This window comes from Nicotiana tabacum, chromosome 20 (genome assembly GCF_000715075.1).
Source record: "Nicotiana tabacum cultivar K326 chromosome 20, ASM71507v2, whole genome shotgun sequence".
NCBI classification, from domain to species: Eukaryota; Viridiplantae; Streptophyta; class Magnoliopsida; order Solanales; family Solanaceae; genus Nicotiana; species Nicotiana tabacum.
This window is the reverse complement of record NC_134099.1, coordinates 93689022-93704595: the sequence shown is the minus strand read 5'-3', so window position 1 is coordinate 93704595 and position 15574 is coordinate 93689022. Positions and strand designations below refer to the sequence as shown.

At 38.5% G+C, this 15574-nt stretch overlaps 1 protein-coding gene across 1 annotated transcript; it reads right to left on the bottom strand.

Moving 5' to 3' along the window:
- Positions 1-1515: 1515 nt before the first annotated feature.
- Positions 1516-4688, bottom strand: LOC107832837 (tubulin beta-1 chain). The gene is made up of 3 exons (XM_016660731.2): positions 4152-4688; positions 2874-3143; positions 1516-2450 (listed from the first exon to the last, which is right to left on the bottom strand). Exons 1-3 carry the CDS (start codon positions 4555-4557, stop codon positions 1774-1776), a joined length of 1353 nt encoding a protein of 450 aa, XP_016516217.1. The 5' UTR covers positions 4558-4688; the 3' UTR covers positions 1516-1773.
- Between the last annotated feature and the right edge of the window lie 10886 nt (positions 4689-15574).

The following is a 15574-nucleotide window of genomic DNA, read 5'->3' as shown; positions in this document are numbered from 1 at the left end:
CACAAAGACACTGGAATGGTATTAAACATATATTCAGATACCTCCAAGGGACCATTGATATGGGTTTATTTTATTCAAATGAATCCAAGCCATCATTGATTGGTTATGCAGATGCAGGATATTTGTCTGATCCACACAAAGGTCGATCTCAGACAGGCTATTTATTTACAAGTGGAGGTACAGCCATATCATGGCGTTCGACAAAACAAACTATGGTTGCTACTTCTTCAAATCATGCAGAGATAATAGCCATTCACGAAGCAAGTCGAGAATGTGTTTGGTTAAGATCTATAACTCAACACATTCAGAAAACATGTGATCTTTCTTCGAAAGAGAATATTCCAACAATATGTATGAAGACAATGCTGCATGCATAGCTCAATTGAAAGGAGGATATATCAAAGGAGATAGAACAAAACACATTTCACTGAAATTCTTTTTCACTCATGATCTTCAGAAGAATGGTGAATAGATGTACAACAAGTTCGTTCAAGTGATAATTTGGCTGATCTGTTCACTAAGGCGTTACCAACCTCAATATTTGAAAAGCTGATATATAAGATTGGAATGCGTCGTCTTCGAGACATTAAGTGATTTTTCATCAGGGGAGTAACTACACGCTGCACTCTTTTCCTTAACCAAGGTTTTGTCCCACTAGGTTTTCCTGGTAAGGTTTTTAATGAGGCAACAAGCAATGCATATTATAAATAACTATGTACATCCCAATATTTTTTTGTAAGTTTTTAATGAGGCACATTATCTTACATGGACATCCAAGGGGGAGTGTTATGAATAGTTTGTACATTGGATACTACTTTGGATATTACATTGGATGCACATGTTGTGAATAACTTAAAGATTAAATTTCCTACTTTATGTCCAACATCTTTACTTTTTATGCCTATAAAAGGCCATGTAATTGCAATGGAAAAATACACCAAAGTGAAAGAAGAAAACACTTCTCCCTTCTTTCTATCTCTTCTTATTTACATTTTACTGATTACTTTTATTTTATAACAATACTCAAAACTTTAATAGTGCCCCACTAAGTCTGAAATATTGGACAATGTAAAAGATTCAGTTGAGCTTTGTTTCTTTACATGCATTTGAAGACATGGTATTTAAGACCTCCGGCTCCCACTTTCATAGAGATTCTTTCTTTTATGACCACAGGAGGTTATTCGTATATAGATGAATAACTGTGACTTTTGACAATGTTTTAATTTGCAAACTTTTCCTTTTCGCCATGTGTATACATACATATACACCTTCTAGGATAACTTGTCAGAAAAAATGTTAACTAACTTTTGGTGAGGCGATGAAGACAAAAGAAAGCAACACTTATATTTTTGATACTATGTGCCTAACAATTTAGAAAGGGCATTTTCCAAAGCTTTTAAAAGTTTACTATTTTTTTCCTGTTTCCCAGAAAGAATATAAAATATGAATCGAATATAAGTAAAATATGAAACTATTCCAATAGAGTATACCAGAAACTACAATGAAGCACCAACCTTTTCTCTTTTAACCAGTCCTTAGTATATCACATTGATAAAAACACAATGTAGTGCATATTTTTCTCAACATACTACTATAATGCATCTTATTACGATCATTGTTAAACATTTCAATTTCCAGCCAGAAAACAACGAATACAACAGAAAGTTCAACTGAAATATATAAAATGTTAAAGAAAACATAAACAATAACAAATCCATAGACAGAAAATAAATAAATAAAGCAGTAATACTGAAATTTCAAAAGACATTAACCTTATTCATAATGCTCTTCAACCCCCTCCTCATCATATTCTTCCTCATCATCTGCAGTAGCATCCTGATACTGCTGATATTCAGCAACCAAATCATTCATATTACTCTCAGCTTCAGTAAATTCCATTTCATCCATTCCCTCTCCAGTATACCAATGCAAAAACGCCTTTCGCCTGAACATGGCAGTGAACTGTTCGCTCACTCTCCTAAACATTTCTTGAATAGACGTCGAATTTCCAACAAAAGTTGATGCCATTTTTAGCCCAGTTGGTGGAATGTCACACACACTAGACTTCATATTGTTAGGAATCCACTCGACGAAGTAGGACGAGTTCTTGTTCTGGACATTGATCATTTGTTCATCTACTTCTTTTGTGCTCATTTTTCCTCTGAATAAAGCAGAGGCAGTTAAGTAACGCCCGTGACGAGGGTCAGCTGCACACATCATGTTCTTGGCATCCCACATTTGTTGTGTGAGCTCTGGCACTGTGAGGGAACTGTATTGCTGCGATCCACGAGATGTCAGTGGTGCAAATCCCACCATGAAGAAATGAAGACGTGGAAATGGGATTAAATTCACTGCCAATTTCCTCAGGTCTGAGTTCAGCTGGCCAGGAAATCTCAGACAACATGTAACACCACTCATTGTTGCAGAAATCAAATGGTTCAGGTCACCAACTGCATACAAAATAGACACAAATTTAACATTTGCATGCATACATAGCGTGCTAATATATTGTTTTAGTCCGTCTGTCTCAATTTATATGACAATGAATGAGCAAGAGAGGTTATGAGTAGATCAAATTGTGAAAACAGCCTCTTGCATAGATTGAAGGGGAGTCTTGGCGTAACCGGTAAAGTTGTTGGCATGTGACCAGGAGGTCAAAAGTTCGAGCCGTGGAAAAAACCTCTTGCATAAATGCAAGGCAAGACTGCGTATGATAGACCCTTGTGGTCCGGCCCTTCCCCGAACCCCGCGCATAGCGAGAGCTTAGTACACCGGGCTGCCCTTTAGCCTCTTGCATAGATTGTGTGCATAGGGAGAACTAATTAGCTAGTGCATTGAAGTGTTGTTTGATAATATCAAAAAGAGAAACTCACAGCTTGGATTAGTGAGCTTGAGAGTCCTGAAACAGATATCGTAGAGGGCTTCATTGTCAAGGACCATGCATTCATCAGCATTCTCCACCAATTGGTGTACAGAGAGTGTAGCATTGTATGGTTCAACAACAGTGTCAGAAACCTTTGGAGATGGGAAAACAGAGAAGGTGAGCATCATTCTGTCTGGATATTCTTCCCTTATCTTTGAAATCAAAAGAGTTCCCATGCCGGAACCAGTCCCCCCTCCAAGTGAGTGACAAACCTGGAATCCTGCCTCATTAAACAAACAACAAATTTTATAAACAAAAATGTCCCAATTGAGAATCAGCTGGATAAATAAAAATCTTCTACAATTCATTATGCTCCAAGTCTAAAAAAAAGCATATATTTCTTGAATAAATCTCCTATGTATATAAATATGTTTATTTCACCATAAACAACATGTTAAGAAAAGTAGGATTTATAAGTTAGAGAAACATTTTTCACAATTCTTCAAAGTGTTGAATAATTCTCATCCTACGTATCTTAAGTGTTCGTCAGAAAACCATGGATCCATATATGTTTTCCTCTGATAAAACGTTGATCTAATGTGTAATATAAATAAGTTCTGATATTATAAGATCATATACTACTACTATGCTATTTGGTTGTTTGCTGTTTGCAACCTATAAGCTAAGTATTCCAAGAAAAAGCACTAGGCAGTAAGATCTTTGAAATATATCGAAAAGTAGGAAAATTAAAGGTAATATATTGCCAGCAATAAACCAGATTGCTTAAACAAGAGAGGGAGGTACATCATACATTCTAATTTCCTGTTTGTCAAATGTAAGTAATAGACATAAATAAATAAAAGAACAAGAATAATGAATAATTTGTCTATTCAATCAGCATATATATATATAATGAATATTGGATGTGCAAGACAAGTCCTTATATATACTCCCTTGATCCATTTTAGGATGCTTTTGTTTTACTTTAATTTTAAACTTTTTCTATTTTACTCTTAATAATATATTTGACCCCCACAAGTTCTAACTTACTTTTTGATAGGGCAGACAGTACTTGGTACGTTTGCATGCGTTCACTCGAGCATCATACGACAAAAGAAAAACAGATCACGGACTGTAGACATTACAACATGAGAATATTTATAAGCATTACAGCTATCATTGTCGGCAGTTTTCTTTTTTTAAAATTCTAGGCACATTTACACACGAAAGCAAATCGAAACGAAAAGTAATAAAAACATAGCGAAAGTAAGGGGGAAAAAAATAAAACCTTGCATGCAATCACAATTCTCAGCCTCTTTACGAACAACATCAAGAACAGAATCAATCAACTCAGCGCCTTCAGTATAATGACCCTTAGCCCAATTATTCCCAGCACCAGACTGTCCAAAAACAAAGTTATCAGGTCGAAAGATCTGTCCATAAGGACCAGATCTAATACTGTCCATAGTACCAGGTTCAAGATCCATAAGTACAGCTCTAGGTACATAACGACCAGCAGCAGCCTCATTGAAATACACATTAATGCGTTCGAGTTGGAGATCAGAGGCATCTGCGTTACTAGCATTGTAACGACCAGTTGGATCAACACCGTGTTCATCGCATATTACTTCCCAGAATTTGGAACCGATTTGGTTCCCACATTGGCCACCTTGAATGTGCAAGATTTCTCTCATGGTTATTTGATTGGGGGAGAGAGAATAAGGGAAATGGAAATGGGAAGACAGAAAGAGAAATAGAGGAGAAATAAGATCGAAGAGGAGGAGGATATTTTTGGAGAGGAGTGGGACAACGTGAGGAGTTGTTGGTGTGAGACGACAGGGCAAGAATACGGACAGAAATTAAACCGCTGGCCGATTAGAGGGGCCCACAGGTCCCACGTGCGCACCGTCAACAACAGTTTCCATGTTTATTTTTCTTTTCGATTTAACTTATTTAGAGTAAAAAGTTTTTACTAGTATAATATTACGGGCAGTTTTAGAGAGGCATTGATTAATAATCCCAAGATTAAAATATTGGGATTGTCATTCCACATCAAGAGTTTTGTATAAAATTTGTATGGGTGTTGTATAGGTCAAAACTTACCTCTAAAATGCTTAAGCCATGATAGCATTAGCGAAATATTCGCAGGCAGCCATGTGTGTCGAATTAATTCAAGGAACAATGAAGGATGCGATCGAAGAGTCAGCAAGGATTAAGGTCGGGGAGTCATCAAAGATCGAGGTCGAGGTCGAACACCCTTGACAGAGTTATAATGACTAAATTTAAGATATGACACTAAAGAAAATATTCTCTGCACTTGTAATATTAGGGTTTGTAGGAACATGTTCCTATAAATAAAAAGAAACACAATGATATGAGACATGAGATATTCATTTGTAAATACACATTGACGTTGTAAGAAAGAATATGGTCTTATTGCATATATACAAAAATAACCTTTTTACGCATGACATTCCCACTAGATCCAAGAACGACTCAAGTGTTCAAAGGCTTATCAATCATTCATCACTGTCAGAAAGAGTATCTACTAATCCAATCCCTTTTCGGGTGACTCATACGTTTATTTACCTAAATGCCATTTATTGTTATTTGTTGCGATTGAATCCCATATTTCACCTTTTTGGATCGTTGAATATCGTTGTTATTGCTTATACTCATTACCACTAAGATAAACATACTAGTTATTTGGTCTCGACACACGTAACTTTATCTTTTGGATATTATTTTTAATTAAGATTAACTCTTCTTTATACAAATCCAAAAATCAATAGTTTTTGTCAAACAGTTTGGCACCGTCTGTGGGGTCTTCTTAGAAAATTTTTAGTTTTCTTTAGATCTATAGCTAACGTGAGTCACTAACCTCACAAACCCCAAGATTTACTCCTTTCTTTGCACGTACAAATACTTACATGCCAGGTAACCACGGAGAAAGGGCTAAAGTAACATGTGATTTCCCTAGCAACCTCATGAATGCTATCAACGAGAGCTGTGAAATACTAGGCGAGGACATGACGCCCACTGCCTCCGCTAGGCGCGAGATATCACTTCCTCCCCGTTGCAGTATAACAAAAACCAATGGAAAATGGGCCTCCACATCCACAGAAGAAGGGGTGCCACCGGCCGTGAAAAAACTCCTCGAAGCATGGCTGACCGATATGCTAGTGAGTGTGCTAAACAAGCCCACTCCATGTACAACTACAGAAACCGCAAGTGCAGTACAAAGAGCAGATGAATAGAGCAACCAGCTAGACCCTCTGACACCAAGTATAACTAACAATATTACTAACAGTGCAGGTGATAGTGCCCTCACCGTTGTTCTAAAGAGGATGGAGGAAATGGAGAATGAAAATAAAGCACTCAGCGACCAAATGAAAAAACACCAAGAACGAGTCGACAAAATACTGGCCGCTCCTAAGCTATTGCCAAAGAGGGACGCCAACAGGTTTGTAGAACAACCATACAGTGAAAAGCAGCCCGCATTCTATACCAAAGACCTTCAAAATGCCACCTTACCTAAGGATATACGGCGGAATAACAGATCTCGAAGATCATATGACTCATTATGTCACCACCATGAAAGGTAATGACCTCACCAAGGAACAAGTGTCCTCTATTTTGCTGAAGAAGTTTGGCAAAACCCTCACAGGAGGGACGTTAACATGGTACTCACAGCTACCAGCCTGTTCCATAGCAACTTTCGAAGAAATGGACAATAAGTTCGTAACGGCACACGCCGAAACTAAGAAGGTCGAAACAACGGTAAACGATATATTCTCCATCAAGCAGTCCCTGGGAGAAGGATTGGGGGATTTCCTCGCCCGATTCAACAGGGTAAGGATTACTCTGCCGAATGTGTCCGAGGGGATGGTGGTTGCGGCCTTTCAAAACAGGTTGAGTAGAGATGGTTCAAGAACAACAAGAAAACTGCTGAGTCGATTGATGCAGTATCCTCCAACCACTTGGGATGAGATCTATAATGCTTACTGTGCTGAAGTCCGAGCAAATGAGGACGACCTCAATGGACTAACCCATCAACTCATTTAGGTAAAAGCTGATTCCAGAAAAGAACGAAGAGACAAAATCAGGAGGGATCACCTAGTCTCACGACCCAACAGGGAATGACACCATCCATATATCAAGGCCTATGCCCCTCTTCCCTCCCCTACGAAGAAGGCCCATCCAAGCCGAGGACAGGGACTCACAGGAACGAGAGAGGTATGCCCCTTATTATCGACTCACAATTTTTGCGTATCACCTAAAGAAATAGTCTATGCTTTGGAGAAACTCGGAACCGAAGGTAAAGTGGCCTCCAAAGGTGAGGTCCGATCCGAGCACCAAAACATCCGACGCCATCTGTGAGTTCCACCAGGAATGTGGGGAATAAATAGAAGATTGCATTGCCCTCAGACAAGAAGTTATAAACATGTTGCAGCAGGGACACCTCAAAGATCTACTAAGCTACAAGGGGAGAAATAACTTTGCTAGAGGACGTGAACACCAAGGTCCACCGAAGCCACCATCACCAGCTCATACTACCAACGTGATCATCGATGGCAGCGATGACGCCTCTATCAACGGTATTAAGTTCACCATCACTCACAATCTCAAGCGATCTATCACCCGCGAATGGTATGACAGACTCGAAGACAGTATCATCTTTAACGAGTCAGATGCCGGTGGTTTGACTTTCCCTCATAATGATGCCCTTGTCATATGCATTTTAGATACCGTTGTCACACGTATCATGGTGGACGAATGAAGCAGAGTGTGCATTATCTATCCCTGATTCCTCACCCAAATGAGACTCGAAGACAAGATACTGTCATGCTGCATCACGCTAACCAGTTTTAATAATGCGGATATTGGGAGAAATTACACTCCATGTCTTGGTCGACGGTGTGACGCTGGAGACGACATTCCACATCATGGACCAGGACGCTGCGTACAATGCCATAGTAGGACGACCATGGATACGTCCCATGAGAGCCATACCCTTCAGCCTGTACTAAGTAATCGAATTCCCTATACCTTGGGGGATATCTAGCATATGCGGAGAACAGCGCACATCCTGGGAGTGCTACTGCATCGCCTTAGACAGCACGAATATCCAATAGAAAAAAGACAAGGAAAAATAGATATAGTAATCAACAAGGTCAAGGTCGACACAAGAAGAGACCAGGGACGTCGTCATGGATCTCGAAATTGTTGAGGCTGTAGACTTGACCATAGAAGACCTCGACCCTGTTCAATTGGACCTCAATGATTGTAGCAAAAAAGCCTACATCAGCTGCAAACTCTGAGAACCAAGTAAATTCAGTCAATTCTTAATAACTAATGTAGATTTGTTTGCCTTCAGCCATGTAGATATGTCGGGCATCCCCAGGGAGGTCGCCACACACAAATTAAACGTCAACCCGTTCTACCCCCAGTAAGGCAAGTCAAGGGTAAATTCAACCCCGCCATCAACGATGCCGTCCGTGAGGAGATAGAGAAACTATTAGAAAATGGCTCCATCAAGGAGTCGAAGTACCCTAAATTGATCGCCAATGTAGTAATGGTTAAAAAGAAAAATAGGAAATGGCGGATGTGCGTGGATTTCATGGACTTGAACAAAGCATGTCCGAAGGATTCGTTCCTGTTACCACACATCGACCAACTCATCGATGAAACGATCGGGCACGAGTTATTAAGTTTCTTGGATGCATACTCAGGATATAATCAGATACTTATGAAAGAGGAAGATCAAGAGAAAATCGCGTTTTATCACCCACCAAGGAACATATTGTTATAAGGTCATGCCCTTTGGGCTGAAGTATGAGGGGGCTACATATCAAAGGTTGGTCACAAGGATGTTCAAAAATCAGCTCGGCAAGACCTTGAAAGTATATATCGACGACATGTTGGTCAAGTATGTAAAGGAAGAGGACCATATCGACCATTTGAAGTAAGCTTTCGACATACTGAGGCAGTACGGGATGAAACTAAACTCGGAGAAATGCACGTTTGGCATAGCCTCTAGGAAGTTCCTGGGCTTCTTAGTGTCATAACGGGGGATCGAGGTCAACCCAGACCAAATCAAAAGGAATACCGGAACTCCTGACTACCAAGAAGCAAGTCCAAAGGTTGACTAGTCGAATCGCCACCTTATCGAGGTTCATCTCGCGGTCGTCCAATTGATGTCACAAATTCTTTGGTGTGCTAAAAAAGGACAACGTCCTTGAGTGGATAGCCAAGTGCGTACAAGCCTTGCTAGAACTAAAGGCCTATTCGTCATCACCACCCCTTCTTTCAAAGCTCGAACCCGTGGAACATCTTCTCGTCTACCTGGCCATCTCCGAAGTAGCAGTAAGCGCAGTCTTGATACGAGAAAATAAAGGTACACAATCTCTCATCTATTACATCAGCAAAACACTTATCGATGCCGAGATAAGGTACTCGTACCTCAAGAAACTAGCGTTGGCACTAGCCGTAGCTTCATGAAAGCTTAAACCCTACTTTTAGTGCCACCCTATCTCGATCGTTACCACCTTCCGCTGAGAGGCATTTTGCATAAACTCGAGCTATTAGGGAGGTTGGCCAAATGGGTCATCGAGCTAAGCGAGTATGATATCACATATGAGCCGCGAGCGGCTATAAAGTCGCAAGTGATCTCTGAATCTCTCGTAGACTTTAGTGCGAAAATAGTGCTCGAAGTCGAGAAGGAAGCCGTCCGAGTTTCTCTCCAAACACAAGTCTTCTGGGTCCTATATATCGACGACGCATGTTGATAACCAATTTTTCCCTCATATTTCTAAATATATATATATATACCTTCAAATAGTATATTTGCATCGTCATTTAGTTTACAAACCTATACAAATATTTTTCATAATTTTTGAAGGCTTTAAATCAATTTCTTTCTGTATTTTATTGTATAAATATCCAATAATTATCCTTCAAATTATTTTATGGTAATTTAATCATCCAAACTTATCATTTACACCAACATGTATGTTTTTAAATATTTTATTACATTTTTATAATTACATTTGTATTTTTAGGCTAATTGCACATTTTGGCAATAATAGCCCATATTCATGTATAATTATATTATTTATTCCAAAGTAACTTTTTTATATTTTTTATAATGTTAAGTTATTATTTTTTATCTTTTCAGTGCACAAATAATATTTTTGTTACTTATAATCACTTTTATAAATATTGGGTATTTTAAAAACTAGCCCCATTTTAAAACCCATTTTGGACCAAATAAATGGCCCAAAAGCCCAATATCTCAGCCCAATAACCCCAGCCCATACCAGATGACCCACTAATCCTAAACCCGGTCGCAACCCGCCTAAGCTAACCCGACCCAACCTTCTTAAAATCCTAGTCATTGATCTTTGAGATCAACGACCCTTATTCAATCCCTCCTTTTAATTATCCCGTCACCACCAGACATGGGATTTGATTGTTACTACTTACCATATACGGCCTCCTCCTGGTACTGGTTATTCTCCTACAGTGCTTGCCTAAACATGACAAGCAAATCTCATTAAAATCGAACCAAAATAGGTTCAAATCACTATTCTTTCCGCTATTATGTCTATGTTCATCCTTTATTCTATTGTGAGTACGAATATTTGTGTATTTTTTTTGTTGATTCTTACTTACCCTAAAATTAGGGTTTACAAATCTCTTCAAATCAAACCAAAATTGGTTCGGTTCTATGATTTCGAGTATTATTTGTGTCTATATTCATCCTATGCTACTGTTTTTATGTGTATTCCGTTGATATTTGTTTTTCCTAAAAGCTAGGGTTTACCGACTTCTTCTCCTAACCCGATTTTATTTGATTTATCTGTTCTTTTTTCTTTTTATAGTTTGATTGGTTGTATTTCCTGACTTATGTACTGATTTTACCACTATACAAACCCATTCCCTTTCCCTTTTCTGGACAAACCTGAATCGTTAAAAGTATTTACTAAAAAACTGAAGTTATTGCTCTTTGTTCTCTGATTCTCTTGCTCTATACTCTGGTTTTTGGCCGACTGAAAGCCAAGGCCACTGAAATTCTGGGTTCCTGCTCTCGTTGATATTCAGAATACTGTGGACTTTTATTCTTTCTTGTTCTTCGCTTAACTGGTGAGTTACTGGACTTCGTAATTTTGTTCCTATGTATCTATGATTTGCATATGTTTTCACTCTTGAAGTTTGTTTAATGTGTTCTTCTAGGTTGTTTTGTGTGCAATTCTGTTTGCTTTATTTCAAATTTTTTTAGGTCTCTTTAGCTTTTAGCTTCGTAATGTTGACATTTTAAAGCATGTCTAAACCTGATTTGAGTTAATTGGATCCCTTTCAAGCTTATCCAGGCTATATGTTGCAACTTACTGATGTTTAGGACCTTTGCACTTTAGCATCTCTTTGTTGTTTAATTTTGCTATCAATCCTGTTACTTGAACATGCTTTACTTACATAATTCGTATCCCTTTTAATAGACTAGTTGATTGTGTTCAAAATCATGAATGTATACATTCACTATATGGCACAAGCCTGTTTCCTATCCTATTCTGAATTTGTTGTGATGATATCTTGCCTATATAGCATGTTTGATCATGTTCCTTATTAGTATGATTCTAGCATGTCTTGACTTCCTTGACTTCCCAGAAGTTGCAATAATCTGTTCTCATCCTGTCTAAATTCTGTTGCCAATTAATATAATTCTCTCTCGTGACATCAGGACCTATATTTAGCATAATTTGAACCTTTTCCTTACTATGAGTCTGTGTACACCAATCCTGCAAACCTGTTCTATTAATGTGTGACTACATATGCACTAGGTGTTGAACTTGTTCTTCTGAATCTTTGCTAAGTCTGTTCTTAAAACCTAAAGCATGTTCGATTATCTACTCTATGTGCTAAACTTGACTATGTTTGTATCCCTCAGTGTTGTCTCTCAACCTTAGTTTACTCTCTTTCACTGGTTACCTGGGTTCTTTTAAGTTCTCATTCTTAGCCGGTTGAAAGCCAAGGCTACCTAGGTTCTATCATTGACCTCCCTAGTGTGAGCACTGCCCGGGGTCCAATTGAGACCCTTATGAACTCTGACACACTAGGGTCTAAGGTTCCTTGGCACTTTGCCTTAACTACTACATTCTGCCCCTTTTCACCTACTGACTGTTGATCAGTTTTGGCTACTGGGTTTTGGCTATTTTATGTGTAAATGAAGATTGTTTTTGGCTTTGATTGGCTATGACTTCTAAGCTGTGGTGAAGTTTATTGGAAATGAAACTGAAGGCCTGGTCGAGCTGGGTATACTTTGGGCCTGTCTTAGGCCTACTATAGTTATTCTGTAACTTTGTAATTTATTTCATTCTTTGGGCTTGTAATAATGTTGTAATAACAATTGGGGTGTTAGTAAAATTGGGAAAAAGGGTCTATTCTAATGTTTGCATGAAACGAGTAGAAATCATGCCTATAGGTGTTTAATTTGTTCAAACATGTTATGCTCCTATGTGTTGTTAGATAACCTGCTTATAGGACCTGAGCGTTTAATTTGTTTAACATATTCTGCTTCTACATGTTTTGTTAGATATCATGCCTATAAGAAATAAAATTACAACCTCTTAATTTGCATAACTGCAGCATATTCATTATACACCAATATTCATCTAGAAATCATGCCTATAGGGCTTTGATTGGCGAATTCAATGTTGTTATTATAATTTCTCACTTAGAAGACATACCTATAGGAGCTAAGTATAAGAAATCAGTTTCAATCGCTAATCATTAGAAATCCTGCCTATAAGGTAATACCACTCGCCTTAAAGTGTTAACATCAAATTTTCCAAACACTGCTTCGTTGCTTAGCTCTGCCACTATTAGAAAGCATGCCTATAGGATCAAACTGGGTAATTCTGAGTATTTCCAATGGTTATCACTACCAACTACTGTGTAAATCACCTAGAAATCATGTATATTGATTTAATCACTTATAATATGTAATTTCAATAATAAGTATGCAATATCAGATTCCCAAAACTGTATAGTTGTTTAGAAATCACGTTTATAAGATTGCACCTTGCATCTGAAACTACCTGCACGAGGTCACATAGAAACCATGTTAATAGGGCTTAATGGGTTTAATTTGGCCCAATTCTGAAACTGTCTAACGCTTAATGTGAGAATCTGTTCGCCTGCATATGTTGTCTAAGTGTGGAGGCTAACTTGAGCCCTAAATTGCTTTTACGTGAAGTCCAACTTGTTTTGTATGTCGCCTAATTTTATCATTTTGAGCAGCCTAAGTTAAGTCTAGAACTATCCAAAATAGAGGTCCAAACGCCTCCTGGGCCATAGACATGGGACGGGTAGTGCACGCATAAGACACGATTTAGAATCAATCAATGCGCTTTAGGTAACAACTTAAAGATAGTAATCGGATAGCAGGAGATGATAGCTTGTGCCCGCTGAATAATACGAGTAACACCCCATCTTGAGGGAGTTACGAAGTATTATTTATGTTGCATGGGGTGATCCTTTAGGCTAAAAAATTTAGCCCCCCTCCCCCATCTTGTCTTTAAATCAATTATTTGTGTTTAATACTGAACTTCCCAAACTTCTCGCTTTCTTTGTCTTTGTTTGTCTGACTAAGAGGATGTTTGGATTGGATTATTTTAAGTGCTTATTGACTTTTAAGCACTTTTTTAGTTTGTGTGGTGTTTGACAATGATAAAAAGTGCTTAAAAGCACTTACTTTTAGGCATAAAAAGTACAAAAATAAGCCAAAAGCCAAAAGTTGGGTCTTACCAACTTATGGCTTTTAGCTTAAAAGCTACTTTTTATAAGCCAATCAAAACACTAATTCGAGTTTGGCCGGGACCCACATTGTGGACCTCGAAGAGTACCTAACACCTTCTCTTCAAGGTAATTTGAGCCCTTACCCGATCTTTGGTGACGTAAACTAGTTAAACCTGAGTTATTTACAAATAGGTGCCCTAACGCACCTCAAACGCGTTAGGTGGCGACTCTCTCTTTTAACACCTTCCTTAAAAGAGTTGTCACATGTCGAAACTCGATTTCACGAGAAAAAGGGGCGCGACAGCATGACGACTCTGCTGTGAATATTTTTAGGCTTTTACCATATCAAACTTGGTCTATATGAATTAGTCTTCTCTGATAAACGTGTCTTTTATTATTTTTTGTTGTTACATGAATATTCCGCTCTCGTTTCCCTTTTATTGCTACCTGTACACCCTTTCCCCATTTTGCCTTTATTTGAATTCGCATTAATATGCAAATCTCTACAATTTGGCCATAACATGCGTTTTCCTTTAGACATTTTTTAAGAATTGCTACATTATGTCTCTTCCCACCCTCATTCCCTTGTCTACTTTATTACAATTTCCACATTACACGAACTAACTTCTTCCTTATTTTCCTTTCCTTTTATGTCTTTACGTTTCATTTAATACTGCATTTACTATTTTTATCGTGCAAAATATTTGACAACGTGTTGCTTTATCTTTACATAAAGCATGCTCCACATCATATTCCACTCAGCACGTAATTAATACCATAGTGGCACTTGATGAGTGTCCGCGCTCTTCTTAAATCATACTTAAAATTTGGAAAGGCTTATTTGCGATAAAACTAGTCGATCAATGGTGCAGTCGACGGTTCCGTGCCTTTCACTCTAAAGTTATCCGCTTAAGGGTACCGGTCTAGACTCTTCTAGAAACCCCTAACTCTAATATTAACTGTGCATGCAAAACAAGTGGGCTTCTTCACTTGTTTTGCGGTCCGCACTTCTTAAGTTCTGGCCCTTTCTTGCCTTGCAAGTCAGAACACTCCTTTATTGGTCGAATTTCATAATAGGAGCCCAAACTTTTAACATTCCTGTAATTTGCACACTTTCATTAATTTTGGGAACATAAATAACGGTGCTAATAAGTAGTCAAAATCTACACTTATCATATGCGGGGGAGAGATTTTTTTTCTCTTTCATTGTCCGACTCCTCAATACTCTCCAAGTCAAGCATTGAAGGGACTTGAATGATTGGGACTGGGGATTGGAAAGCCAATCAATGCCCAGAAATTTGTAATTCTCTCCAATCATATAATAGAGCAACAAAATCAAAGTAATAAGAAACTTACATTCATTTTAAATGCTTATCGGCCCTCGGCCACGACTAACAAAAGGTTATGTCCGACCACATTCAAACAACACCTATCGGCCCTCGGTCATGACTAAGAAAAGGTTATATTTGACCCCGCTCAAATAACACATATCGGCCCTCGTCCACGACTAAGAAAAGGTTATGTTCGACCCGCTCAAATAATACCTATCGGTCCTCAGCTACGACAGAAGGTTATGTTCGACCCTATTCGAACAACATATATCATCCCTTGGCCACGATTAATAAAAAGTAGTGTTCGACCCCGCTCGAATGATACCTATCGGACGACCCCGCTCGAATGATACCTATCGGACCTCGGCCACAACTAATATAAGGTTATGCTCGACCAAGTTCGAATAACACCTACCGGCCCTCGGTCAAGATTAATAAAAGGATAAGTTCGACCTAGTGCGAACAATACCTACTGCCCTCGGTTGCGATTTAAAGAGGCAAATATTTGCCCAAGTTCAAATAATGCCTATTGGCCCTCGGCCATGTTCCAATAAACTTTGATATATACAAGGGCAATGACAAA